This window comes from Pogona vitticeps, chromosome 3 (genome assembly GCF_051106095.1).
Source record: "Pogona vitticeps strain Pit_001003342236 chromosome 3, PviZW2.1, whole genome shotgun sequence".
Classification (NCBI taxonomy): domain Eukaryota; kingdom Metazoa; phylum Chordata; class Lepidosauria; order Squamata; family Agamidae; genus Pogona; species Pogona vitticeps.
Genome location: NC_135785.1, coordinates 182,885,894 through 182,913,102, shown reverse-complemented (window position 1 = coordinate 182,913,102; position 27,209 = coordinate 182,885,894). Strand labels below are relative to the sequence as shown.

At 41.6% G+C, this 27,209-nt stretch overlaps 2 protein-coding genes across 9 annotated transcripts in view; both read right to left on the bottom strand.

Moving 5' to 3' along the window:
* Window positions 1-27,209, bottom strand: part of FRMPD4 (FERM and PDZ domain containing 4) — a 403,518-nt gene that overhangs the window by 142,878 nt on the left and 233,431 nt on the right. For 2 of the 8 annotated variants that reach the window (XM_078390379.1, XM_020786780.3), the window contains exon 1: window positions 22,217-22,375. The exons of the other annotated variants lie outside the window; for them this stretch is intronic. The gene's annotated coding sequence lies outside the window, so the exon portion shown is untranslated. Of the gene's footprint in view, window positions 1-22,216; window positions 22,376-27,209 lie in introns of those variants that run through there. 8 annotated transcript variants of the gene reach the window in all.
* On the bottom strand, window positions 1,560-3,358 carry LOC144588164 (uncharacterized). Its single transcript, XM_078390380.1, has 2 exons — window positions 1,910-3,358; window positions 1,560-1,657 (listed from the first exon to the last, which is right to left on the bottom strand). Exon 1 carries the CDS (start codon window positions 3,310-3,312, stop codon window positions 1,924-1,926), a length of 1,389 nt encoding a protein of 462 aa, XP_078246506.1. The 5' UTR covers window positions 3,313-3,358; the 3' UTR covers window positions 1,560-1,657; window positions 1,910-1,923.

The window sequence follows — 27,209 nt, the reverse complement described above, 5'->3', positions numbered from 1 at the left end:
GGGTTCCGCAGGGGTCGATCATCTCTCAAATGCTGTTTAACATCTAAATGAGGCCGCTGGGTGGGGTCATCAGGGGATGTAAGGCATCGTGTCATCAGTATGCTAATGACACACAGCTCTACATCTCCTTTTCACCTACTTCAGTGGATGCCGTTCCGTCCCTTCAGTGCTGCCTAGAGACTGTACTGGAATGGATGCAGTCGAATGGGTTGAGGCCTATCCTAGATAAGACGGAGGAGGTCTTGAGGGTGGGCGGTCCTCCTGCCAGCGATCTGGGTGACTCTTTCTTTTGGGGGGACGACCCTCACCGCAAAGAGCGAGGTTCGCAGCTTGGGGATACATCTGGACCCGGCACTTACCATGGAAACCCAGGTGGCGTCCGTGGTCTGTTCCACCTATTTTAATCTATGGTGGATTGCCCAGCTGCGACCATATCTTGACAGGGGGGGCCCTCACTACTCTTGTCCATGCGCTCGTAATCTCGAGGTTAGACCATTGTAATGCACTCTACGTGGGGCTGCCTTTGAGATTGATGCGGAAACTTCAAATGGTGCAAAATGTGGCAGCCAGGCTTCTTAGTGGGGTGAGAAAATATCTCCCCCACCCTGGCTGCTTTGCACTGGTTGCCCATTCGTTTCCACATTGATTTCAAAGTACAGTGGTGCCTCGCACAACGGGCGCCTCGTAGAGCGATGAATTCGCTCTACGAGGCCGTTTTTGCGATCGCAAATGCGATCGCAAAACGATGCCCGTATAGGCTGTGATTCACAGAGCGAAGGTCGGTAAGCTGCTTGCTTACCGATCTTCGCTTTGCGACCCGCCGATCAGCTGTCCGGCGGGTCCAAAATGGCCGCCGGAACAGCCGAAAGGGGCTGCAGCGTTTTCGCGCCCTTGGTAAGCAAGGGGAGCGCTCGAAAACGCTGCTGAAGCCCCGAAATGGCTGCGCGCAACCATTTCGGGGCTTCCGGCAGCGTTTTTGCGCGCTCCCCTTGCTTACCAAGGGCGCGAAAACGCTGCACCCCGGCCCCTTTCGGCTGTTCCGGCGGCCATTTTGGACCCGCCGGACAGCTGATGGCAGCCATTTTGGCGCCCTCGTTGTGCAAGGGGAGGGCGTGAAAATGGCTGCCGGCCCCTGGGAAACATCGCACTACGGTGAGTATTCTTCGGCATTGGAACACATTAAACGCTGTTTAATGTGTTCCAATGCCTTTTGGTGTTCCGTAGTGCGATGTTTCCCACAGCGAAGGTTAATCCGGAACAGATTAACCTCGCTGTGCGGGGCACCACTGTATTAATGATGACGTATAAAGCCCTAATCAGTTTGGGACCTCGATACCTGGCAGATCGCCTTCTCCCACCCAGGTCTACCTGAATCACTTGACAAAGCCAGCAGGGATGGCTGAGGGGCTTTACACTGAGAGAGGCCCAGAAAGAAAGAACAAGAAACCGGGCCTTCTCAGCAGTGGCCCCTCGGCTATGGAATACCCTCCCAAAGGAAATCCGTCCAGCTCTCTCGCTGGGTGTTTTTAAAAGCCATTTTAAAAAGAGTGGTTACTTACCTGTAAATATGGTTCTCCAAGTGATACTCTGTGAATTCACACATTTGGGTCTTGTCCGCGCTTGCGTGGAACGTTCGGAATATTCTAGAGCTCTTTATCTGAAAGATCAAAAGGATACATTGCCCCTATTGCGCATGAGCAACCTCCCTTTCCCTCCAGTTCCACACATCCGTCATCGCTAGACTAAGGCTTGCACCTAGCAGCAGTGACGGACAGTGGGGAAGGATGGGAGGGTATGTGTGAATTCACAGAGTATCACTTGGAGAACCATATTTACAGGTAAGTAACCACTCTTTCTCCCAAGTGAACTCTGTGAATCACACATTTGGGTGACTGACAAGCTAACTTACCGGAAGGTGGGCCGTCACTGGAGAACTGACGTGAGGACAGCCCTTCCGAAGGATGTTTCCTTTTTAGCCCGAAGGTCAAGCCGGTAATGGGTGACAAAAGTGGACACCTTGGACCAGGTAGCCGCCCTGCAGATATCAGGTACGTCGACGCCTCGGAGCAAAGCAGTAGACGTTGCCATTGACCTCGTCGAGTGCCCACGAATACCTTCAGGAACATCCTTCATGGATAGCTGATAAGCCAGAACTACAGTGGAGACCAACCACCTAGACAAGGCAGGAGCTGAAGCAGCCGACCCCCTGCGTGATCCATAGTAGCATAGGAAAAGTTTGTGGGAAGCCCTAAAGTCTTTAGTCCTTGAAACGTAATAGGACAAAGCCCTTTTGACGTCCAAAGAATGCAGCATTCTCTCAGTGTCCGAGGATGGGTCAGAGAACAAGGTTGGCAATGATATGGGCTGATTTAGGTGAAATTCAGACACCACCTTAGGAAGAAAGGAAATGTCTGGAAAGAGGACTACCTTATCCTTGTAGAATTGTAGATAAGGCGAATCTGATCTTAGAGCTGCTAACTCAGAGGCTCTCCTGGCGGATGTAATAGCCACCAAAAACAGAGTCTTTAAGGAGAGAAACTTGAGATCACAGGATGACATGGGTTCGAAGGGGTGTTTCATTAACGCATTCAGAACAAGAGTCAGAGACCATTGAGGGATAGGAGCTCTTACAGGTGGGCGAGCGTTCATAAGTCCTTTAAAAAAGGTCTTAACAGTCGGGTGAGTAAACAGCTGTGCAGAACTTGAACCAGAAGGCTGATGAGCAACTATAGCAGCCGCATAAACCTTCAAAGTTGAAACAGACAAACCAAGGTCAAACAAATGCCTTAAATAGATCAACAAAGTCCTCAAAGAAACAGGAGATGTTTGAAGATCTTTAGAAGAAGCAAAACGGACAAAGTTGTCCCATTTGTATTTGTACAAAGATTTAGTAGAAGGTTTCCTAGACTTATCTAATATTTCTTTAATTTCTGGCAGATCCTCCAAGCGGTCAGGTGAAGGGATTCCACGTCCGGGTGAAGAATGGACCCTGAGTCCCTGGAGAGCAAGTCTGGCATCATCGGAAACTTGAAGACGTCCGTGGCTATCTCTTGGAGGACTGGGAACCACGGTTGACGTGGCCAGAATGGGGCCACCAGGATGGCAGAGGCCTTGTGTTGAATTAGCCTGACTATGGTCCTTTGAATTAGAGGAATCGGCGGGAACAGGTAAATGAGGTGTTTCTTCCAGGGAATCATGAAGGCGTCCCCCAGAGATGAGGGATCCTTCCCTGCCCTTGAGGCATAAGCGTGACATTTTTTGTTCTCGCTCGAAGCAAACATGTCTATGTGAGGATGGCCCCATCTGTGGCATAACTCCTGAAACATGAGTTGGTTTAGTTCCCACTCGTGGGACTGACTTTTTTGACGGCTTAGAGTGTCTGCTAGAGAGTTCTCGCTATATGAATGTCGCTATATGAATGGCCATGGGATACACATGATGGACACAACACCATTCCCAGAGTAGTACAGCTAGGTAAAGTAAGGACAGAGACTTTGTTCCCCCCTGCTTGTTTATATAAAACAGGGTCGTGGTATTGTCCGTTACAACTTGCACACCACGACCCTGTATTATGGGGAGAAAAGCTTTGAAGGCCTTTATTACTGCTATCAGCTCTAGATGGTTTATGTGGAGGCCCTTTTGACGAGAGGTCCACAAGGCATTCACGGTGTGGCCGTTGCAATGAGCCCCCCAACCCGTGGGGCTCGCATCGGTTGTAACTTGAGCCGATAGTTGCAGCGGTCGAAAGGGGCGCCCCATGAGCAGATGCGGCCGGAAGCCCCACCATAACAGTTGCCTTGCCAACTCTGGGGTGACTCTCAACTGCTTCTTTGGGTGGTCGTACAACGGGTTGAAGTGATGAAGGAGCCATGCCTGTAGTGATCTCATTCTGAGCCTGGCGTGAGGTAAGGCGGCCGTTGTTGATGCCATGAGGCCTAGCAGATGTTCGGCCTGATGTGCTGACACTAGGGCATGGGGTAGGAATCCCTGCAGGGCTATTTGAAGCTTTTGTATGCGGTCCACAGGCAGAAAAAGCCTTGCCTTCTTTGAGTCCAGAGTGGCTCCTATGTACGACATCACTTGAGAAGGAGTTAGCGTTGACTTGTCCCAGTTTATGGTGAGACCTAAACTTTGTAAAGTGTGTATGGTGAAGTTTGTGTCCTGAACTGCCCTTCTTCTGGAAGGTGACACCACTAGCCAGTCGTCGATGTAAGGAAAAATCTTTACACCTTGCAGACGGAGAAAGGCAGCAACCGGAGCCATACATTTTGTAAAAGTGCATGGAGCCGTTGCTAAACCGAAGGGTAAGGCCATATACTGTAGAGCGGTTTTGTTTGTGATAAACCTGAGGTATTTTCTGTGACTGTGATGAATTGTAATATGAAAATATGCGTCCTTTAGGTCTATGACTGTAAACCAATCTCCTTTCCTCAATAGGTGGACAATGGACTCCAGTGTTACCATCCGGAACCGACGAGGACGCAGGTAAGTGTTTAATTTTCTTAGATCTAGGATTGGGCGAAGTCCTCCATCCTTCTTGGGGACGGTGAAATACCTGGAATAAAACCCTCTTGGGATTTTGTGATGCGGGACCAGTTGGATGGCTTTCTTTTGGATCAGAGCCTGCACTTCCTCCTCCAGGACCGGGTTGGTAGCTGTGACTTTGAGGTATCCTAGGGGAGGAAGTTTGAGGAACTCTAGACGGTATCCGAATTGTATGATGCTTAGGACCCAAGAGTCCTGAGTTATGAGCTGCCAATTTGATAGAAACGGGGAGAGTCGGGTTTGATGGTAGGAGCCGGCGACTGTCAGGAAGTCAAAGAAACTGTCTGGACTTCTTAGAAGGAGGACGGAAGGACTGACGTTTAGTGTGCTGTTGTTGTCTGTATGCAGGTGTGAAAGAAGACTGCTGAGTGGATCTAGCACCAGATGTTCTGAACTGGCGGAAAGATTGCGAGCCCTGTTGCTGGTATTGCGACTGAGGATACTGTCGTTGCCATTGATGTTTTTGGAAACGTGGCTGCTGATGGATAGTGTATGCCTTGGCAGTCTTCTTACTTTCATGTATGGATTTTAAGGATTCATCAGTCTTTTCATTAAATAAACCCTTTGTGTCAAATGGTTGGTCTTCTATTTGTTTTCTTATGTCTTCAACAATACCTGAGGCTCTAAGCCAAGCATGCCTCCTCAGCGTAATAGCAGAATTAAGAGATTTAGCTGCCACATCGGTGGCGTGTCTAGCTGAAAGAGTCTGATGCTTTGAAAGAGTCATGGCCTCAGCATGTGCATTAAGACAATCTTGTCTTATATCAGGAGAAGCTGATTGTAGGGCTGGAAGAACCTTGTCCCATAAGTGCTTCTGATATGCACCCATCATGGCCTGATAGTTAAAAATCTTAAGCAAGAGAGACTGGAATGAATAAAGCTTCCTTCCCAAAACGTCCAATTTCCTGCCTTCCTTGTTAGGAGGGGTCACATGAGGCCTCCCCGAGGCTTTGGATGCATTAGCATGAACTATAACTGAATTGGGGGCTGGATGTTTAGACAAAAAATTCACCTCCTCCCCATGAACTCTGTACATGTTCTCAGTCCTACGTGTGACAGCAACCGGGTTGGCAGGTTGGGAACAGGCATCCATAACCAAAGCATAAAGTTTAGCAACAAAATTGACACTCAGAGGTTGAGCAGAATCCTTATCAATCTCACCAAAAATGGGATCATCGGTAGGAGCAGGTGGAATGTTTGCCTGCATTGAAAGAGCCTTTGTCATTCTCTCTATCATTTGAGAATAAGAGGAGAAATCCTCAGTAGGGGATGATGGGTGAGGATTCCCAGTATCAGAATCAAACGAATCAGCTTCTATAGGAGACTGTCCTTGCTGAATCGCAAAATCCACTGCTTCTCCATTGGAGGACAGTTCCCCAACTTCCTCATCCTCTTCAGAAGGAATAGCGTGAACTGAGACCTCAGCGAGGGAAGGTTGAGGGCCAGTACCCTTTGCCTTCGACGTCGAAGAAGGAGGAACCTTCTTAGCAGTATCAGCAGCCTGAGCAACATGGGTAGAATGAGGCTTACGACGTCGTACAGGCGAAGGAGAGGACGACGTCGTGGACGAGGAGGAGTAATGCCTCTTCCTGTGCCTGCAGCAACTCGATGATGAAGTCGAAGTGTCATCCACGTCGTAGTAACGACGTCGATGCTTGACACGACCCCGTCGGGAGTGGGAGTGCTTAGTCTTCATATGCTTATGTCTTTTACGACGTGAGTCCTCCTCCACGTCGGAGCCACCATCGGGATCGGTGGAGAGATGTTTCTTCTTTGAGGTCCGTTTATGAGGGACCTCTCCCTCTTGAAACAGAGGAGGAGACTTCGACGTCTCAATCGCCCGGCCGGCAGGAGCAAGGCCAATAGGGGCAGAGTGAGGGCTGGATAATGCAGCCTCTTCAAGCCTGACTGGGCTGGGAGAATGCCCATGTCGACCGTCGTCTTCTCCACGCTGGGAAGGAGGCAATGAAGGAGCTGCCTCCGACAGGGAATCTCTATCCCTAGACGAATCCTCCAATATAGGGGAAGGAAGAGAGGCAGAGACAGGCTGCAAAGCCACAGTATCCTTAGTTTTTGCCTTTTTAGAGTGAGCAGGCTTCTTAGGCTTAGAGACCTCCTTCCCTGCGGTCGACGTCAAAGGCTTTTTGGCGGGAAAGGCAGTTGCCTTCTTTGAAGTTTTAACAGATTTAGAAGTGCCCGCCAGAGGAATTGAGCCTGTCGCCTCAGATCGAGGGGTGCTAGAAGGCTCAGAAACAGATTCCATAGCTGATGAATGGGTTGATGATAGGGATCTTTCCAAAAGGTGAAGTTTAAGCCTTTGCTGGCGCGCTTTAAGAGCCGCCTTAGTGAACTCTTTACAAAAAGAACAAACAGTCGTATTGTGCCCCTCTCCGAGACAAAAAAGACATTTAGAGTGCTTATCATAAAAGGGAATTTTCTTATTACATCCCTGGCACTGTTTAAAGGGACCGGATACTGGCATAAACACAATAATAAAGGGCTGAAAGCCCTAGTTCCCAGGACTATTAAGGTTAAGTGGATAATGGGCCTCCTGCTGAGGCGATAATAGGCCTCCCCGCTGAGGCGGGAAGCCTCCAATTAAGGTCGTAAAGACCTGTACCAAGCGACAAAACGAAGCCAAAGTCCGAAAAACAGAAGAATGGTCAACAGTCCGTGGTCAGGGGCAATAGAAAATCAGCAAGAAATACCGTATATCAATAGCCAAAGAGGAGCAAGCCGAAAACGTTCCGTGAGCGATGGCGGATGAAAAGGAACTGGAGGGAAAGGGAGGTTGCTCATGCGCAATAGGGGCAATGTATCCTTTTGATCTTTCAGATAAAGAGCTCTAGAATATTCCGAACGTTCCACGCAAGCGCGGACAAGACCCAAATGTGTGATTCACAGAGTTCACTTGGGAGAACCTGGCTCTTTAGGCAGGCCTTTCCTCTAGTTAATTAACTTATTTTCTGTTTCTGTTTCTTAACTATCCCATCTTGATAATATATATATGTATATAGACACAGGTTTTATTATGTATGTCATTTTATTCTGTTTTATTACTCATGTAAGCCGCCCCGAGTAAACTTTGTCTAGAGGGGCGGGGTATAAGTTCAATAAAAGTAAAGTCAAGTCACTGGAAGGACAGATCCTGAAGCTGAGGCTCCAATATTTTGGCCATCTTAGGAGAAGAGAAGACTCCTTGGAAAAGACCCTGATGTTGGGAAAGTGTGAAGGCAAGAGGAGAAGGGGACGACAGAGGACGAGATGGTTGGAGAGTGTCATTGAAGCAACCAACATGAATTTGACCAAACTCTGGGAGGCAGTGGAAGACAGGAGGGCCTGGCGTGCTCTGGTCCATGGGGTCACGAAGAGTCAGACACAACTAAACAACTAAACAACCACAATGTTCACTGCGGTAGATGAACTGTAATCACTCCTTGGACAGCTCCTTCATAGACCTCAGGCTAGAGACCTAATAAGTGCAGAGCTTGAATGTCATTCCAGCACACAGCAACCCTAGAGTGAACCTAAAACAGTGGTGAAAAATGCAGAAAAACTTCCTGCATTTTCAATGAGAGGGGCCATCAACTCCACGGAGGCAGGAAAATCCATGGCTCTGATGAAGTCTTCAGAGTCAGACGAAGACTTGGTTTGAAGAGGTTCTTCACAAGAAGCTCCTCTTCTGCCAGCATTACTCTGAATATAGAGCGTCATTTCCCAATGACAAGCAGTCAGACTCCTGGATCATGTCCAGGACTCCAAATGGTAGGAATACGCTTACATAATGCCAATGTACAGTTTATTTTTCTGCTTGATCTACAAATTAAGACCAATAGGTAGTCCCAGCTAGAGCTGATCAACAGAATCAACTACAGAATAGTCAATCAACACTTACAGAAATTCCATTGATTCAGTGTACAGTATCTACTCTGTTTGGTATTACCAGATGGATTCAACTCACTGTCTCTCACCTAGAAAATGGTGTTCTAAAATAATCAATTGTTTTAGGGAAGACAATGTACACAAGCAACCTGTGACACTGAGTCTATCATGTTTGTGAAAGTAGTTTGTGTTTTATTTTCATGATGTCCAATAAACTTTAAGTCATCAAATTTTGTCAAAAGACTCCGTTGTTTCTGGATGAGATTATTATTATTCAGGAACAGCTTCCTGTTCTTGGAGTTTGTTCTGACAAATGATTGGTGTAGTAGTGGAGAATATAATGATGGAAAACTGGAATTGCTTTTATCATTAGATGTGAGCCCAAATCCAACATGTAATAATGCAGTGCCTGTCCAGATGTTATATTTTAATTGAAAGTGTACATTTCTTGTGAGAAAAGATCAAATTTTGTTTGCAAAAGAAGAGTTCCTATTTTAGAACTCTGCAATATGTTTAAACCACTGCATGCCATATAAAAATACATTATGATTTAATATCTACTTCTCTAGAGCCATAAAATATTTAATAACCAGTACATCAGATGGAATGTTAAGTCATTTTAGAAAATATGGCATGCCATAGGAGATGCTGAAAAGATTATGGGTCTGTTCTAAGGGGAAATATGTTCGAGATACGGTATATAGAAAGACTCACAGAAATGATCTGTCATAATTCAAAGTGGTACGTTTACAGAACCAGAAGATGTTCATAGTTGGAATAGACTTGGTAAATATTGTAATGTTTTAGCTTTTTCCCTGAAGTGGAGTGCCCTGTCCCTAATCCATCCTTGAAAACTGTTTTCCACTGGTCTCCTCAAATGTGGGTATAGAAGGCCATAAATACATTTTGCAGTTGTCATAAATTGATGTAGTAATACATTTTGTACATAAGGTTTTCAATAAATAAAATGCAGTGGAGAGGAGAATGAAGAAATGCTCAAAAGAAAAATCAAAGTAAAACAGAATTCCTTGTTTTGAAAGTATAAAAATAATGGTTTTATTTTTTTAAAATGTATTTGCACAATTAATGAGTGTTTTCATTTCGCTTAATTTTAAGTTTCAATATTTTTTAAAACAGAAAGAAATGGAATAATAATCAATCCTATCAATCTTTATAAGATTCTAGAAATTTACGTATAGAATTATAACAAACGTTACATTTGGAGTTCTGCTCTGATAAATATATCTGATATGCGGAATCAGGGCAGGAGTCTGACAGAAAAAAAATCTACGTCAAAATTTGGCAGAGACAGAAATTCTGTTCATGTGTTTAGACTCCAGGAAATGTAGACACATTATGAAAGGGAGCATGAGCACCCTATCTTTTCTCCTTTTGTGGAGAAAAGATTTCGGAAAATGTGTCTTCCTCTATGTATATAGGCTCTTCATGCCATATTCATCCATTCATTTATATGCCACATTTCTCCTAAAGATCCCAGATGGCTTACAGTATTAAAGGAAACAAAGTTACAAGCTAAATAAAAAATTATTTAAATATTTAAAATGCCATTCAAAATTTTGATTTTTCTGCTAACATTCAAGAACTGCTGAGATCCTCCACCCATGAGACAAGATTCTCCTCTTCAAAATATCGCCCTTGATTCATCTAGCCAATGAAAATGCTCAAGGAGGGAGAAATCTAGAGCACTTCCCCTCCTTGCATGTTTATCTAGATTCCCCATAGCTGGATAGAGAAGCATCCCTTGGCTACACTCTACCTGACCACTTTCCAAATACAAAACTTCATGCAAAAAAGTCAGCCCTTCAATACACTGGACCCTCTACTTACAGAATTAATCCGTATTGGAACGGTGGCTGCAAGTCGAAAAGTCGAATCTCCATCGACCTACAATGCATTGAAAACCAATTAATCCCATAACTGGCAGTTTTTATTCTATTTTTGTTCCATTTTGGGTTTTTTCTGGTCTGTAAGTCGATTCTTCGGCTGCAAGTCATCTAAATTTTGCAGCCAGAGAAGTCTGTAACTCGAAAAGTCTGTAAGTCGAGCCGTCTGTAAGTCGAGGGTCCACTGTACTAGATTACTGTTTTTCCACTATAGAGCCTTGAGCACAAGGAATGCTAGAGCCCTAACTGTGAGGTGCCTGTCTAATGTTAGAAGAGAGGCTGAGCATGTTTTTATTTAGCAAAGGTTTTCCTTTCAAAGCCCATATTTTCCTAATAGTTCCGTCATCCTTTAACCTATTCCTTCTTTGTTCCTCTTTGTTTTTCTACTCATTTTTTTAATGTACCCTTTCCTACTCTTCCCCTATTCATTTACTTATTCATTTTCCTATTCACTTCTCTATGGGTTTTGCAGAAACCTGTGGACTTAGGGCTGTCCTGCTATCTATAAAACATTTTTAAAATGTTTTTTATTTAATTGTCAAGTTTATAGACCTAGTAATGAATTCCTTTCAGTCCCTGTTTGGGAAATGCCTGCCTTCTAAGGAGAGGAATTTTAATGGATGTGCTCTACTTTTTAATTGTAATTATAACTATTTTAATTGAGAGGTGTCAAATTGTTTAAATTTTATTGTGCTTTATTATTATAACTAATTTAATTATGTTTAATATCCATAACCTATTGTGTTTTCAGCTGTACTTAGTTTTTAATTCTATAGTAAGCTGTCTTATGGGAGAAAAGTTAGATATTAATCAAATAATTAACACATAAATAAATAAACCTGTTCCCAGGACAGTATACTTTTAATATGCAGAGGTTATAAGTAGTATATTTTGCAAATTAAAAACAGAATGCTTTTCTTTAAATTACTCTTCATACGTCCTGAACTGTCCATTCCTTTTCTTCTATTTTGCACCTGAGTTGCTTGGAAAATATTAATATGGAAGTCTTTTTTTAAAAAAAAAACTACTGTGTGATACAATTTTCATTTTCATTTTGTTTTTTTCCCCATGGGGTCTTCATTAATTTATGGCTACAGATCTTCTACTTAAAATGTACTAATTCAAACAGTAATTAAATTACTTTTATCAGGAATCAAAATTCAGCTTTATTTCACAGGACAACTTGAGTTAGTAGTACAAGAACAAAAATATAGCTAAGCTACGTTTTTCTAAGTGAAAGCATGCAACTTCCAGAGTGCCCTGTTGTAATTATTTTTAATTTGTAAATATTTCAACAACTGTGCATGTTACACACTGCAGTTAGAGATGAATAATGGCAGGAACCAATGAATTTTATATCTGAGCTTTTGTCAGCAACCTCTAATAACCTATACCTGTTCATTGGTTAATTCCCAATCCTAATAAATTGTAGATTTTATGCTTCTACAGTTGACGGCTGGAGCCATGTAGATTCATTATGTACAGCACACTGCCTCCAATCATGACTGAAATATAAACCGTAAAACATGATCAACAACTGTGCTTTAGGTCTTTTGGTCACTAATGGGACAGAGCAAATCAATAAAACAAACAACTGCACACAAGACTTTAAATCAGTATTAAACATTCAGACCATTTTCCAAGTACACTACCCTGCAAGGTTACCTACGTGAGGAAATAACACTGATAACTAGGGATTGTTCCTGGTTTGGGAATTGTTTCTTGCTAGAGGAATATTATAGTGTATAAAGATTTCTCAGCCTCTTCTAAATGTACACAACCTGTTGTTATGTGTTTTTAAGTCACTCATGACCTATGGGGACCCTAATAAGATTTTCAAGGTTTATGGCATGTTCAAGGAGTTTGTTTGTTTTTTACCGTTGCCATTCTGAGTTGCCATTGCCAAGTGGTGATTAGAACCCAGGTCCCCTGAGTCCTTGTTTAGCACTGTATCCACTACACCACATTGGCTCAGTCTTTTATATTATTTAGTAAGAGCCTTGTGGCACAGTGGTTAAAGTGCAGTACTGTACTGCAGTCAAGCCTGTGCTCATGACTTTAGTTTGATCCTGGTGGGTTCAAAAAGCAAAAAGCATGCTGCTTATATACCGCCCCATAGTGCTTCAAGCACTCTCTGGGCGGTTTACAAGTTAATTATGCAGGCTACACATTGCCCCCACCCAAACGAGCTCGGTACTCATTTTACCGACCTCAGAAGGATAGAAGGCTGAGTAAACCTTGAGCCAGCTACCTGGGATTGAACCCCAGGTCATGAGCACAGTTTTGACTGCAGTACAGTGGTTTAACCACTGCACCACGAGGCTCCTCAAGTAGCCATTTCAAGTTTAACTCAGTCTTCCATCCTTCTGAGGTCAGTAAAATGAATACCCAGCTCACTGGGTGTAGGGGAAATGAGGAAGTACTTTGCATAATTATGCTGTAAATCGCCCAGACAGTGCTTTAGCACTACAGGGTGGTACATAAATTGAAACAACAACAACATATATACTCAGAAAACTAAATCGATGTTGTGTTGTTCAACAACAGCATCTTTATGGTTATGCAGTGTCTACCACAATTCTACTCACAGTGAGTCCTTGATGCCTTTTTTTAACCAATAACAGTAAACAACAAGATGATCTATCAGCTTAAAAGGTGGCAGTCTAATGGAGAGGTTAAATTCAGCAAATATGCAGAGTATGTTTAGACAATACAGTACTAGCTTTTTGGATATGAACTCCTCACCATGATGCATTGCCTTGTGCCATTTTATGGCTACCCTCTGTCACTTCTTCAACTTCAGCAAAGTAATAATTGCCCAACCTTGTTACTATGATCCATTATTATAATCTTCTGAAATTTAATCTGTCAGTGAGTCCTTGGAAAATGGAACAGAACACAGTGATTAATTGTTGTTTTTACAGCAATATCATCATCTCATCCTCATTCTGTCCATTGGATGAGGCATAGGTAGTGGTCTGTGTAAGAGCTGAGAGATTCAAGGACGGTTTTGAACAAAAAGTCCTGCCAGCTCCATTCGTCTGCATAACAAATTCTTCCAACCTCTTTCTTAATAAGGTCTTTTTATTATTTTAAATGATGTGTGCCATAGGAAGGCTATTTTAATGGTACAAATCCCATTTTCAAAATAAATACAATTTTAATCTATGGAAAAGGCATCTATTGTATACATTCCTGTAAAAAAAAAATATGCACATATATTGTACTACTTCTTCCTGTCCCCCAGCCCAAGTCTTTTCATTTACTTACACATAACATAAAAAGAGATTTATTTTCTTATGGTTTCTGGACCTCTTTAGTTACCATGGAGATGCATTCCTTTTTTCAACTGTGAAATCCATAACAGGTCCTCTACTATTTTATTTGTCTGATATGATCTTGGCAGATGCATAAAGAGTTTGGAACAAGAGATTGGCGATAGTGGGGTCTTCCTTTCCTGGCCAGGAGAAGACAGAGCTTTGGGAAGGAAACTCAGATATCCAGTCCCCAGACCTTCAAGCTGTACATCTTACTCCACTGGAGTGTAATAATACAATCTATATCTTGGAATTGATACCCTGGTCAGAGAAATGGTACAAGCAATTCCTTTAAGGTTCTTGGCAAGCAGTATTAGAAAAGGTAAATCTTCAGCAAACTAAAATAGTAAAACTGTAGACTGGTACTCCCCTACTTCTATAGATTGCCTTGTTATGATCAGAAGAAAGTTCTATGCAGTAGAGTGTACCTTAACATCTGCATGCTTACACAATATATACCCAATATATACATTTTCGTTGTCTTATCCAGAAAAACTGCTTTAAAATACACTTATTTTATTTTTATTTGTCTTATTTACAGACCAGCTATCTCCCAATAAAGGGACCCAATGTCACACAGTTCAACTCAAAGGTCATTTTCTTCCAATGATTTGCAGGAAGGACAAACAAATCTGTAAAGTTTTCAAAATTTATCCCTAGAAAGTAAACAGGCTGTGTGGTTTATTCTCACTAGGTGTTGCAACTATCCATGTTTTGTTTTCTTTTTTCTCCTTCTTGCTCATACTTCCATACCCTTCATTTTTATTAAGAAGTAAATTCTCAGATAGCAGTTATTTACTGTCTGGTACCCTTTCTTGATCTCTTATTTTCAGTCCTACATTTTGTCCTGATCTTGATCCTGAAGCGTTCTTTTGACCTTGTTCTCTCTCTCTCTTCTACCCCACTAATCTTCTAGCTATAAATGAATACAGTATTAGACTCGGCCATATCTGTTCAGAAGTCTGTCCCACTTTATTCTTGCTCAGCTCCACTTTGCCTTTCTTATGACTGAACACGGAGGACATCTAAACTCCAATCCCAGGACTGGTGTGCCTATATTTGCTGCAATTTTCCATTTTCTTCAGTTCATTTAGAGGTTTAAAAAAATAAGAAAAATTAAGATAAAGCCTGACTATAGATGTAGGAAAGTGTTCGTGTTTGTAACATGAGAAGAAAATCTGAATGCACATCAAAAAGAAGGAATTGAACACTGCAGCAAACTCTGCTTACATACTGTTCTAGATGCCAAAAAGGAATAACAGAGAATTGCTAATGTGTTACACAAACCAAAGTAAGTATTTCTGGTCAGGGGGAAATTCAGGTTTTCAGGCATTCCTGTTATCCCACACTGCCGCATGGTAGAAACAGGAAGCTATTAAAATGCATAAAAACAAAAGCAACAGAGCTGTCACTGCTGATAAGAGAACATAAGCAAGAGAACATATTCAAGTGGACTCCAGCTTATGCAAGGGAACTTTTCCTCATTCCATCCTAGAGCCCAGCACACCCACTGAAATATCCTCCGAAAGGCTCCCTGAAGGGGAGAATCTGTTCTGCTAGTGAATGATGTTCCACTGTTGGATGCAATTCATAATTTCTCCTCCTACTGAAAAGATAAACATTACAGTCACTGATTGAGCTATGTATTATCTTTATTATTTCCAGCTCTTTTTCATTGCTCTACCATGTAGCAATTCAATGCAGATCAAAGAGAATAAACATTTGGACAAAAACAATGTTTCTGTTCCACAGATAGACAGGAAATAAACCAGCCACCAGCACCCCTGCTACTGCCGCCACCACCACAGTTTTCAAAGCAACTTCATATAAGCCATGTCTAATTGTACAGCATGGTTCTTCACAGACCATAGCTTTACTGCCTTTCAAGCACCCATTGTTCCATTATGCTATATCTATCTGCTGCTCACCTGTCTGGAAACATTTGGGAATTCTGCCATCTCTCTAGACAGAAAAAAAAATGGTCTGCACTTTTAGGCGTTCTACATATAGTTAGGGAATCCTGTTGAAGAATCCTGATAAGCATGAGTGTGACGTCAGCTGGACTACATGCTACCTTCTGGTAGTTCTAGGATCAGAGTCTGACTTTTCCATCCCTTGTACACACAAATACTCCATTTTGGTTCTTCTAGCCTTCCAGACTGAGAGACATAGTTGAAAAACATAATTGACTGCAACTGTAGGAACAAAATGCTTCTGGATGGCCCCAAATGCCCCACCTCTCAATTAACGTCCCAATGTTAACACAATGTCCCAACAATATCTGGATCCTGGTGGCTCCTTCCATGAGTTGAAAATTCTGCAGATAGGGGTGATAAGGCTCCAAAGCTGCTTAAGGGGCAATTTTCAAAACAGTAACCTCTGCAGACCTTTATTCAGAAAAGGAACTCAGTAGAAAGTGAGGTTACTGTCCTTGGTTCTAGAGAAGATTCCCTCTGTTCTCTTCCTCAGAGTCAGACAACTCTTCCCATAAACTGCAGGCAACCCACAGTGACCTTCTTCTCCTCTCCTTACAAAGTGCAGAACCTAGAGACAATGCAGAATTACAACAGAGCACAACTCATAAAGGGACATAACCTTTTGTAAAATTCCAAGAGGACTCTTGAGAGGCAGAGCTTCACTTATTCTCTTAGATGCTACAAGTGGCAGAATAACACATTCAGCTTCTTAGTGAGAATCTGCTACCTGGCATATCTTGCCCTGGACAGAATTCTCCAGAGTCCTGACTCTCAGGTGTGACTCACGTCTGCCTTGTCACACTCAACCAGCCTGGAACAGGAGAGTCTTCCCTCTCCTCTCCCCACCTGGGAGGAAACTTTGAATCAACTGGTTGATTAATTATGCTGGCCATGCTTTCTATGACAATTATATTTTCTGTCTTAACTGCTTTCAAGGTATTTAAAATATCTCATCTTTGCACATCATTTTAATTTTTTTAAAATGAAAACTGCAGACATTTTTATATCAAGATATAATACTGGTGACTTAGAAGTTCTGCAAAAAAAAAGGGCAAGAATAAAAGACACAGCATAATCCTCAATGAGAGTTACTTCAGTTAAGATTTTATAGGACTGCTGTCTAAAAAATCTCATCTTTCCTTTAGCTTATTTTCATTTAGCATGGATTATTAATTTGAAAAAACTCTCTTCTCAACCAGAAGAAAATATATGCATGTTACAATGTTTTCTTATCAGTTTGCCTCAAGTTATATAATAGATCTGTTCCTTAAAAAGCCGAAGTTCTTGATGCAGAAGTATGAAGACATTTCAGGAAAGAGAAGCCTTAGTGATGAAAAACTGCACAGCTCAAAAGCTAGAAACTCTTACATCAATAGCAGATGATTAAACTAAAAACACAGAAGATAGTACAAAAAATGCCAGAATTCACACAGAATTCACACAGATTTTATGTTGCTCTGAATTCGTTATACAATTCACATAAGAAATGAAGCATGTAGTCCAGTTGTTCAAGTACCACAACTAAGGTGAGAGAGGAGAATAACCTTGTGATCTAATTACATTGATAGCCACCACACACTGCATGGATGGGCACAGCATCAGTGTTAACACTTACAAACCAGTGACAAGACTCTATGCCATACATTTCTAATAACCACCTGATCCAGAACATGATATGAAATACTCAGATATTCCCAACAAATAAGTTAAGATTCCAGTATGCTGCCTGAGATTCCATATACTGTATACATTAATGACCACACAAATCACATCACTGACATTGGTATCTCTGGGCTAAACTCAGTTAAGCTCTAGCCTAAATTAGAATTGATACACTGAAATGAATAGGACTACACTGAAATTAATATAGGTCCTTATTAATTTCAGTAGGTTTGTTTCAGTTGAAATCAACAAATAGCACTGCGAACAAGGTATTTACAAAGAAAGTAGAAAGAGCCTTTTGCATAAGAACAAATGGAAACCAAAGCAATAAATTAATGAGGAAAGTTACTGTCTGGTAGCACATTGCAAAGCAGGGCTTTGAAGTACATCTTAGAGAAATGCAGATTTTTGCCTCACCAAGGCAAAGGCTGGGATTCAGTCGGTATAGGACTAAGGGCACAGCTACACTGGGAAGCCAAATCAGAGCAATTCAACTTTGCTGCTATTTGATGCACTATCTGTATTATGTTTGAAATTGCAGTCAGTGCTCACACAGGGGCTGCTTATTGATTCGGAAGTTCACTATTCATACTGGATGCAATATGATTCACATTCCAGCGCCCAGCATCCCTTCTTCCTTTCCTCTGGTCCTTCCTCTGCAAGTCCTTTTATGGGGTGTAAATGCAGGAAATAATAACAAGGACCCAGCAATAATATAATGGGATGATCTAGAACTAATCTCATATATGTAATACTCTTTTAAAAATAAAAAAAATCAGCAGGAGAGTGGAAGAAAAGACAGAATGGGGGGGCATATTCCCCTGAACCTGAACATCATGCTCCAACTGCCCATGTCACTAAAACACACACACACACACACACACACACACACACACACACACACACACACACACACACACACACACCTTTACAAAAACATATCACACAACTAACCATTGTGTGGTCCATTGGTCCAGATAGGCGGGGTATAAATCAAATAAATAAATAAATAAATAAATAAACCACATGGAAAAAAGCCCATTTGAATTTATTCTTGAAGGCTTTCACGGCCGGGATCCAATGGCTGTTGTAGGTTTTTTTGGGCTGTTTGGCCATGTTCCAGTTGAAAAACCTACAACCAACCCATTTGAATTATTTTGGCTAAAACAAAAACATGAAGCCCTCCAGTAGCAGAGGGAAAAAAAGGAACTTTGGGAGCAACAAGATCTAGGCCAATTCAAATCAGCCTTTGTTTTATGTGGTCAGTTAAAATACTTTAATTCATCCAATTTATAAGATCCAAAAGAGTTATAGTTGGGCCTAGTCTTCCTAGGGGCCATGTTATGACCATTATTATCATCCATCTGCCACAGCTCAATATTGAAGCGATTTTATGTGAATCTTTAGCTTGCATAGCATCCGTATTTTAAGTCCCCTGAAAGAAGGGTACTTAAGTGTTATTTCTGTCTCAATAGTGCTATTTTACCTTTCTATCTGTGACCTCAGAATTTGGGAATGCTCCTATTCCCAATGAACAGTGGGGACAGCACTATATTGTAATACTGTATAAGCAAACAGGCCTAATCTGTTCATCATCTTCTGGTGGAACTTTAGTCTTCAAAGATCCAGAGATTATCATGAACTGAGGCTACAGAAACTTTGGCTCCTAGCTTGAATCCTGCACAGTACCTATGACAGGTTACTCAAGGATATGACACACTTTTCAGTGTTGACTGCATACTGAAAATATACAAAGACCTGCTTTAATAAGTAATGCATTTGAAGGTGCAAACAAACAGACAGACCTGGTTGAATATGCATCAACTGCGATGCTGAATATGTATTCTTTGCTATTTCATCAGGCCAAAGCAGAGACAGAGAGAGGAAGGACACGAACAGCCCTTCCAGCAGCTGAACGAAAAGTGAGGCTCCTCTTCCCTCAACTAGCCCCTGGCAGGAGGCATTCCATCAAGCTGCAGCAGCAGAGGGAGATAAGAAGCAGGCCATCTGATCTGCACTGTTGAAAAACCAGCTGCATCAGGCTCTTCATCTCTCCCAACTATTTCCATTCAAACTAGTTATTGGAAGGAATGCTTTTAAATAATTGGTGCATGTGTTTACTTTCTCCTCCTCACTTTCTCCACCACATCCCTTTTTTCCTTTTGTGTCAGGTCTTTGAGATTACAAATGTACAGGCAAAACGCTGCTTTGTTTCACAGACAAAATGTAAGCTGCTCTGGGAGTCTCTTAAGCCAAAATGAACTTTATCAAGTATGCCTATTGCTTTCCATTATCCTCTTTGCTAATGGCAAAAAATTATTCTACTCCTCTTGAGGCAAGAGAATTACATCATGCATAGTGGAATAGTATGTTTAGTGACATTTTCAGAGACTTTCATGTTTCAATTAAAATATCATGCCTCTCAGATTCCACAATGTTCAATATAAGGAGGAACAGCTGAGTCAAACACTGGAAATTAGGAACTTTCATAGTACGGTTGTGTGTGAGAGAGACAAGCAGTACCCCTAATGTTGAAAATCCATTGGGAAGCAGATGACAGAAAACCCACCAACTTCATTTGCATTCCAGCTATATATTAACATTTCTGTTATTACTATCTACACATTTGTCAAAACTACAAAGGGCACATTCCAATCACACATACGTACTTTTAAACTGCACATGTGTCAACTGGAAAAAGATACTTGTGAGCTTAAATTCTTCCGTTGCAATAAATAAGGTGTAAAGGTGCTTAAATTATGCAGTCTTGTCCATCATAAATTACTGGAAACAAACCATAATTTTTTAAAAAGAAAAAAGTTTTTTGTTATGTTAAGCTAAAAATGGGTTACTTGTGTACAGTGCGTGCGTGTGCATGCATGTGTGCATGCAGGTATGCACACACACATACAAATATGCATATACATGTATTAAAATAGCAGAAAAAGATCTCCCTCACCCCAGAAACCCTCCGCAGGCTGCCAGAACCTACAACCTCTCCTACTCATTTATCAAAATAGCTGTGCAAATTTTAAAGAGCTCTCCACTGCACTGGTTGAAAATAAAATATCACAAGCTAGAACATTTAACAAATGTGGGGCTGAACACAATTCCTCACAGTAATTTATTGCCCAACAACTTGTCACTTTCTCTCTCCATTCTTACTGGGCCCCTCTAAGAATATAAGCCAGCTCATTCACACCAATCAAAAACACCAGAAGCATCAATCCAGCTGCAGAATTCCTTTTTTTTAAATGGCTGCATATGATGGCAGCTCACATTATACCTTCTCCTGACAAAAATAAAAATAAAAGGCTCTTTCTGAAAATACACTAAAGCATTGCTTTACTATTCCTGCATGCTTTGCTGGATTGCAATTTGTTTGGTCACTGCAATGCCTAATATGATGACTACAGGTGTAACATTGAAATAGACACTGTCAACACTATTTTAATACATCATTAAGATGCCCTAGGTTTGTTGGAAGGATAAAACAAACAAACAAACAATTTGATCATTATAAACCCTTCTGAGACTGCACTCCCAATGTGCATGGAATATATAGAAAAAATCTGGAATCTCTAGCTATTACAGAGATTTATTACATATACAAACTCAGCTAACATCTTGATTGAACTCTATTCCATAAAATATTATTTTAAAAAGTCACATTCAAATAGCAACTATATGATGCTGAATATACAACCGTACACTTGCTCTTTCAGGTACATCAGTGAAATGTTTCTTGGTATTCAAACTGCGGCATGTTAGCTGTTATGGAAGTTCACCAAGAAAGATGTGTGAATGTAGCACACACATTCAGACAGACATGCCTTTTCATCCTGAGGCACTCTGTTCCCTTCATCAACAGAATTTTTATCAGCAAATTCAATAAATTCATAAGCTGTCAACTAAGCGAGAATCAGAAGCAGGGATCTCCTACAGATTTCTATCTCTGAATCACCTCTTTTCACCATTTACATTCAACAAACCGTGTCCAGCCATACAGTGCAGAGAAATATCTCTCTGCCTCTGAGTAACTTAATGCCTTTTTAGTAATGCATGTTGCTGAGTCTTCAAGGAAGACAAAGATATTGTGCAATGAAGCTCAAATTATTATATTTGTTTTTCTCTTAATTTGATTACACAAAGTTTACAGCACAGATAAACCTGAAAAGAATAGTTAGCACTCATCTGAAGCTTCTAATTCTTCAGCAGTATTTTCTCTCTCTCTTTTTTTTTTAATGGAGTCAAGTTAATGCTTTTTTCTAACATGTCCTATTAAGACACAAGGTGATACATTTGCCCCATTTAAAAATAATTATGATATCTTGATTCAATTCCAGCAGAACATTCTGCATAATATGAGGGAAATAATCAGGTCTGGGAGTGTTGTTGAGGACACTGAATGCTCATGCTGTGAATACTTTAAAAAAAAAAACAGAAAATTATGCCTCTAAAGCAGATTTCTGTTCAAAAATATTGCTTTGCACGAAGCAAGCAAAATTACTTCATTTGTAGTCCCATTTCATTTAAGTCCAAAAACAGGAGAGAGAGAGAGTGCGCACGCAAAAGCTGCAGTGTTATTACAATTTTAAGAATCAATTTTATAAAAACGGAAAAGAAAAACCTGGGAAGACATTTGCATCGTTTCCACATCCTGATGGAGTACTATCTATTACGAACAAAGGAACAACAGGTGACATTATGATGAATGCAACTTTGTGAAACAGTTTGGTTTAATTTTGTCCAGACTTGTACTTATGCAATTTGTAACGTTGCCAATGCTTCTTTGAAGAATGCCTTCAGCATGCACAAATATCAGCAAATAAACATACAGTAAAACGATGGAGTAAGTCACTGACAGCTTTCTTTAAACAAACAAACAAACAAGCAAATAAGATAGATAAGACAGATAGCCACACTGTACCTTGCTTGCACAAGACGCTTCCCTTACCAACATATAAACTGAATGAGCCAGTGCAAATGCACAGCTTATCCTCTCATGAGGCTGGGACGCATTTATGTGAAACACGAGGAGAATGCCTAATGCTGAAACATACTCTCTGCATCTTCAATGAGATTTCATTACAAGCTCTCTTTCACTTGTGCATAGTAGGCTATCCTACAAAACGTCCAAATGCTTCTCAAGTCACACAGTATAAAGGGAAGGATAATTTAAGGTCCATACACGTTATAATACAAGGTTGTACTCTAGAAACACTACCACTCTTTATGGTGCAATGGTATTCAGATGAGGTCTATACATTCTGCTGGTTCTGCCAATGTTCTACATTAGTAGCACACAAACATTCCATAAATTATACAGTATTGTAATATGCACTATTTTTATATAGTGAGAGATAGAGAGATGAACACAGATATTGGACAAAACTGGATGAGACTTGGCCATAGGCAGTAAACTGAAATTGGCTTAGGTGAGATGTTGATACAGTGATTGCAATGAATGTCTTTCTGAATGTCAAGGGCAAGATGCAACATGCATGACCAATGTACCATCAAAATGCCCAGTCATATCCTGAAGTGAAACATAGTAAGTGCTATTTAGCTTTATTGCTTCATGGACAGGGTTTTGATCACTTCTCCATGTGCCTACTACACATCCAAATTTCATCACTTTTTTCCTGGCGTTTATTATGAAAGTTGGGGAAAGGAAAGCAACTTATATTAGCAAGCATACCATATTTCATTGATATCTGATATTGCATCGGCGTTGGCTATCTTGGAGACAGACACTTTCAGATTTTAAAAAGCCTTCCTCTCATGCCTAAAATTTGGTCTAAAACTGCACATTCACCGACAGATTTGAAAAAGGGGAATCTACTGGAGTAGATCAGGACAAGTGGAAGATCCCAAATGGCCAAACACACTTCCTTGCAGGTGGCATTGGCCATTTGGGGCAAAGGAGGTTAGAGACAATATACTATATTAGTAAGCTCTGATCATTTTTTTCAACTTCCCTCCTAACCCCAATCATCTTCCCTGATTTTGACACAGGCCTAGAAGTGAAAAAAGGATCATCTAGCTTCATAGATGAACATCATTAACCAGACAAAATATTTTTAATGCAGCTTCTTTTCCACCACAACTATTGTCACTTTCTCTTATTTCTACTGAAAGTTTAGTACAGAGGTCTATAACATGCGACCCGGGGGCCATTTGCGGCCTTCCAGATGATAGTTTGTGACCCCCACCTTGCCTGCCCCCTGAAGCGCCCACGCGCCCTCTGCTGTCAAGAGTAAAAAAAAGCCTCACCTCGCTCACCGGCTCTCTCCCAAGACAGCGCCTCTTGCACCCTCCATCTAGAACTGCAGCCTGCCAGACAGATTCGCCTTGCCTCGCAAAGTTTGCTCCTCTGTCATGGTGGGGGTGGCGGCTGCTGCTGAGTGTGCCTTTTTTTGAGGGGGGCCCTCAGAGGAAGGTTGCTGGACCTCCGTGCGTGCGTGTTTGTGTACATGCGTACGTGCACCTGTGGCCCCCCGCTCCATTCTGTTTAATTTTGTGGGCACCGGTGGGGGCTTTTCTCCTTTGGCAAGGCCAATTCTGTGAGGGTTGTGTTTTTTGTGTAATGCCGTCCCCTCCCGCTAGGCGGTCGCCGGCGCTCCCTCCCTTCTCCACTTCTTCATCCTGCTGCTGGTGGTGGTGGTAGTGAAAAAGGAGCTGGTGCCCCTCTTCCTCCTCTTCCTTGGAGCCCCAGCTGGGCTAAGGAAATTCCTGGGCAGCTTCCTCGGGCTCTTGCTCTGCTTGGCGGAAAATCTGATGTGGCCTCACCCAGACTCTGCCTCCAGCGGCCCCCAGATAAATTGAGTTTGAGACCCCTGGTTTAGTATATACAGTTCTGTATAATGCTCAGCTCATTTCTTTCTCCCTCTCTCCTCCCCCCCCCCACAAAACATATGCCAAATTCTTTTGTTGTACTTCGCCTACAATTTCTCTTCTGCTTCTTGGTCTTCTTTTAAATTTTCCAGTGTGCTTTCACAGGGTGGTATGCAATTCTGCCTTAGGAAAACACTCTTGTCTCCTCCTGGTGTTTCCCCCAATGACAGAGAGCTGGCAGACCATTTCCAAGCATGTAAAAGCTGTACTCACTACTGCAGTTCATTACCTTGGTCACTTTGTAAAGCAACAAAGAGAGACTTTGAATGATTCTTATTGATGTCCCGCAATGAATACTGAGTGAGAAGACTCCACAGCACAGCTAGTGAAAACTGAATTCAAATCTCAGTACCTGTATAACCATAGTGTTTTTTGTTTTGTTTTGTTTTTGGCTAATGACACTTCCCCAGCCATGGGACACATTCCTCATGGGCAGCAGGGGAAGAAGAAGAAAAATATTCTTGGCAAATCCATGCAAACTGGGTTTAGTTTTCCACATTTCTACAAAAGATCCCATGGTAAAATACAAACTATTATCCATTTGGGATGTTATGCCCAAACCCTAGAAGATCATCAAGGAGAGAAGGAAGGAATTTACTCCATTTATTTTCCGCTTGTTATCTTCATAAAGGGAAGGGAGGGCAATTAAGTGACAATAGTTTGAACTAGAAAAATAGGCAAGTATAAGTAGCAGGGCCCATGTTTGCCTTCCATACCTACAGAAATAAAATTAAATAATAAATAACAAAGCAACACATAATAAAAAATATGCACCAGATTCAACAAGACAGAAATATAAATTAGCCAATTCCAGGACATTTCCCTTGGGAAGTAACTATCTGGAAGCAACATCTGTCGTGAAAGAATCTTGAAACCATACTAACAGAAGCATACTAGCTTTGATCTAATTCATAACCTGAATTAAACAGGAGTCCCTGTTCTGGGTCATAGCAAGGACATGACCTGTATAACAAGCCAATAGCTTGACACTTGTTCTTTATTACACAACCCTACTGGATTTGATTTGCTCTTCCTATCCCTCAGGCCTCTTACACATTCATCTAAAAAGGCTGCACTATATCTCTTAAAATTACTGCCCTATCACTTCTTTCCAATTCTTTCCCCTCCCACCTTCTATTCAACAGTGGGAATGGCAGGGTGTTGTTGATAACTCACCTTTCCCCTCATTATCTATTTAAATTCAAGTAGACTTTTTGAAATGATAATAAACTTAAACAAATCAATGTCCACTCATCCACATGCCTTTGGGAAACACATATGCAACATCATGGAAAAAGTCAGGAGGCTAGCATCTATCTACCCAATCAATGAAATCATTAACTGTTGCAGACTTTTTAGAAAAGTGCACATGTAGATCTCAACTCTTTGTGGTGCAACAGTTTGCTACACAAATGAATACAACACAGTCATTATTAACCTGATGCGCTGTAGCCTCATGCAAGAGCCTTGTGGCACAGTGGTTCAACCACTGTACTACAGCTAAAACTGTGCTCACAACCCGGGATTCAATCCCAGGTAGCCAGCTCAAGGTTGACTCAGCCTTCTATCCTTCCGAGGTTGGTAAAATGAGTAACCAGCTCGCTGGGGGGGGGGGATGTGTAGCCTGCATAATTAACTTGTAAATCGCCCAGAGAGTACTTGAAATGCTATGGGGCGGTATATAAGCAGCACGCTTTAGATGTTATTTGAAAGCCATTGGCGAGGCAATTCCAGGTGATCTGTTTTCTTCCCTTTCATGGAATCAGGCACTTGTGCATTCATGTTTCTGACACAAAACTTCACATCTGCTCACAGCAGATGGGCAAGTTTTCTATTTCTTTTATGTACATGTTGTAATGTCTTCCAAATTTAAATATTGCATAAATAAAAGCTTCTGGCGATGCTACAAAGTTGCTGGTGGTGGTGGTGTAGGAGTGACATTTGCATTCACATCTAGCTTAGAGAGAGGGAGAGGGAGAATGTGTGTGAGAGAGAATCTTTCCCTTCTTGCATGGAAAACTAGAGGGTCTTAGGTACCATAAGGCAAATCCACATCTTGTCCCAGTGTAAGCAAGAAAGCACACTAAAGTGCATCCAGTCCAGTGGAAGAAGAGTCTATAAATCTACCATAAGTTGTCTCCACCTTCTGTTTCTCCCTGCCCTAGTACAAGGTTGCTTCAGCAGGGAAACTCACTATGAGATTGGCCCAAATTTGGGAGGTTTTAGGGAGTGCTCATAACAAGAGTTCTAAACCAGAGGAAGTTCATCTAACTAGGGCAATTTCCAAACCATGGAACTCCTGGGCAGGGAACCTCTCTGGCCACATCTCACAAGACTAGGGCTAAGTACTGTCACAACTATTATGTTGTAACCATGCAGCTTACAGTAAACACCAAGAAATAAGAGAAAGTTGGCTTGAATGGCTAGGGTTAGCCAAAGAGCAGTATCCTGTTGAAGCAAACTGGTTACAGATTGGAGATACGGTCATTCAAGAATACTACTACTACTACTACTACTACTACTACTACTACTACTACTACTCATCATCATCATCATCATCATCATCATCATCATCATCATCATCATCATCATCATCTCCCTGCAGAAGTATAAGCCGGGCCTCCAGGAAAATTGAAAGCACAATTTGTGTACCCATAACACTTTTACAAGCCAGAGTTCCTACATTGCTGTGCTACAGTCCACTGTATCTAGCAGGCCCCTGGCCACAGGTACATAACAGGCTCCATTGTTCCCCCTCCCTCAGCAATTGGGAACACAAAAGCGAGAGAGGTGCAGAGTATGATGGAGTCTTCAATAAATCTACATAACAAAGGCCCATCTGAATTTTAAAAAGTCTTTGCTCATCAGCAGAAAGACAAAAAAGGGAACTAGTCTGTCCTCTTGTGGCAGGGAGTTCCAGTGCCTGGGACTGAGATCTCCCATGAAGATCTTAACACTGAGGCAGATTCATATGGGAGAACATAGTTATACAATATACTGTTCAAACCTACAGTACGGTTTTGTAC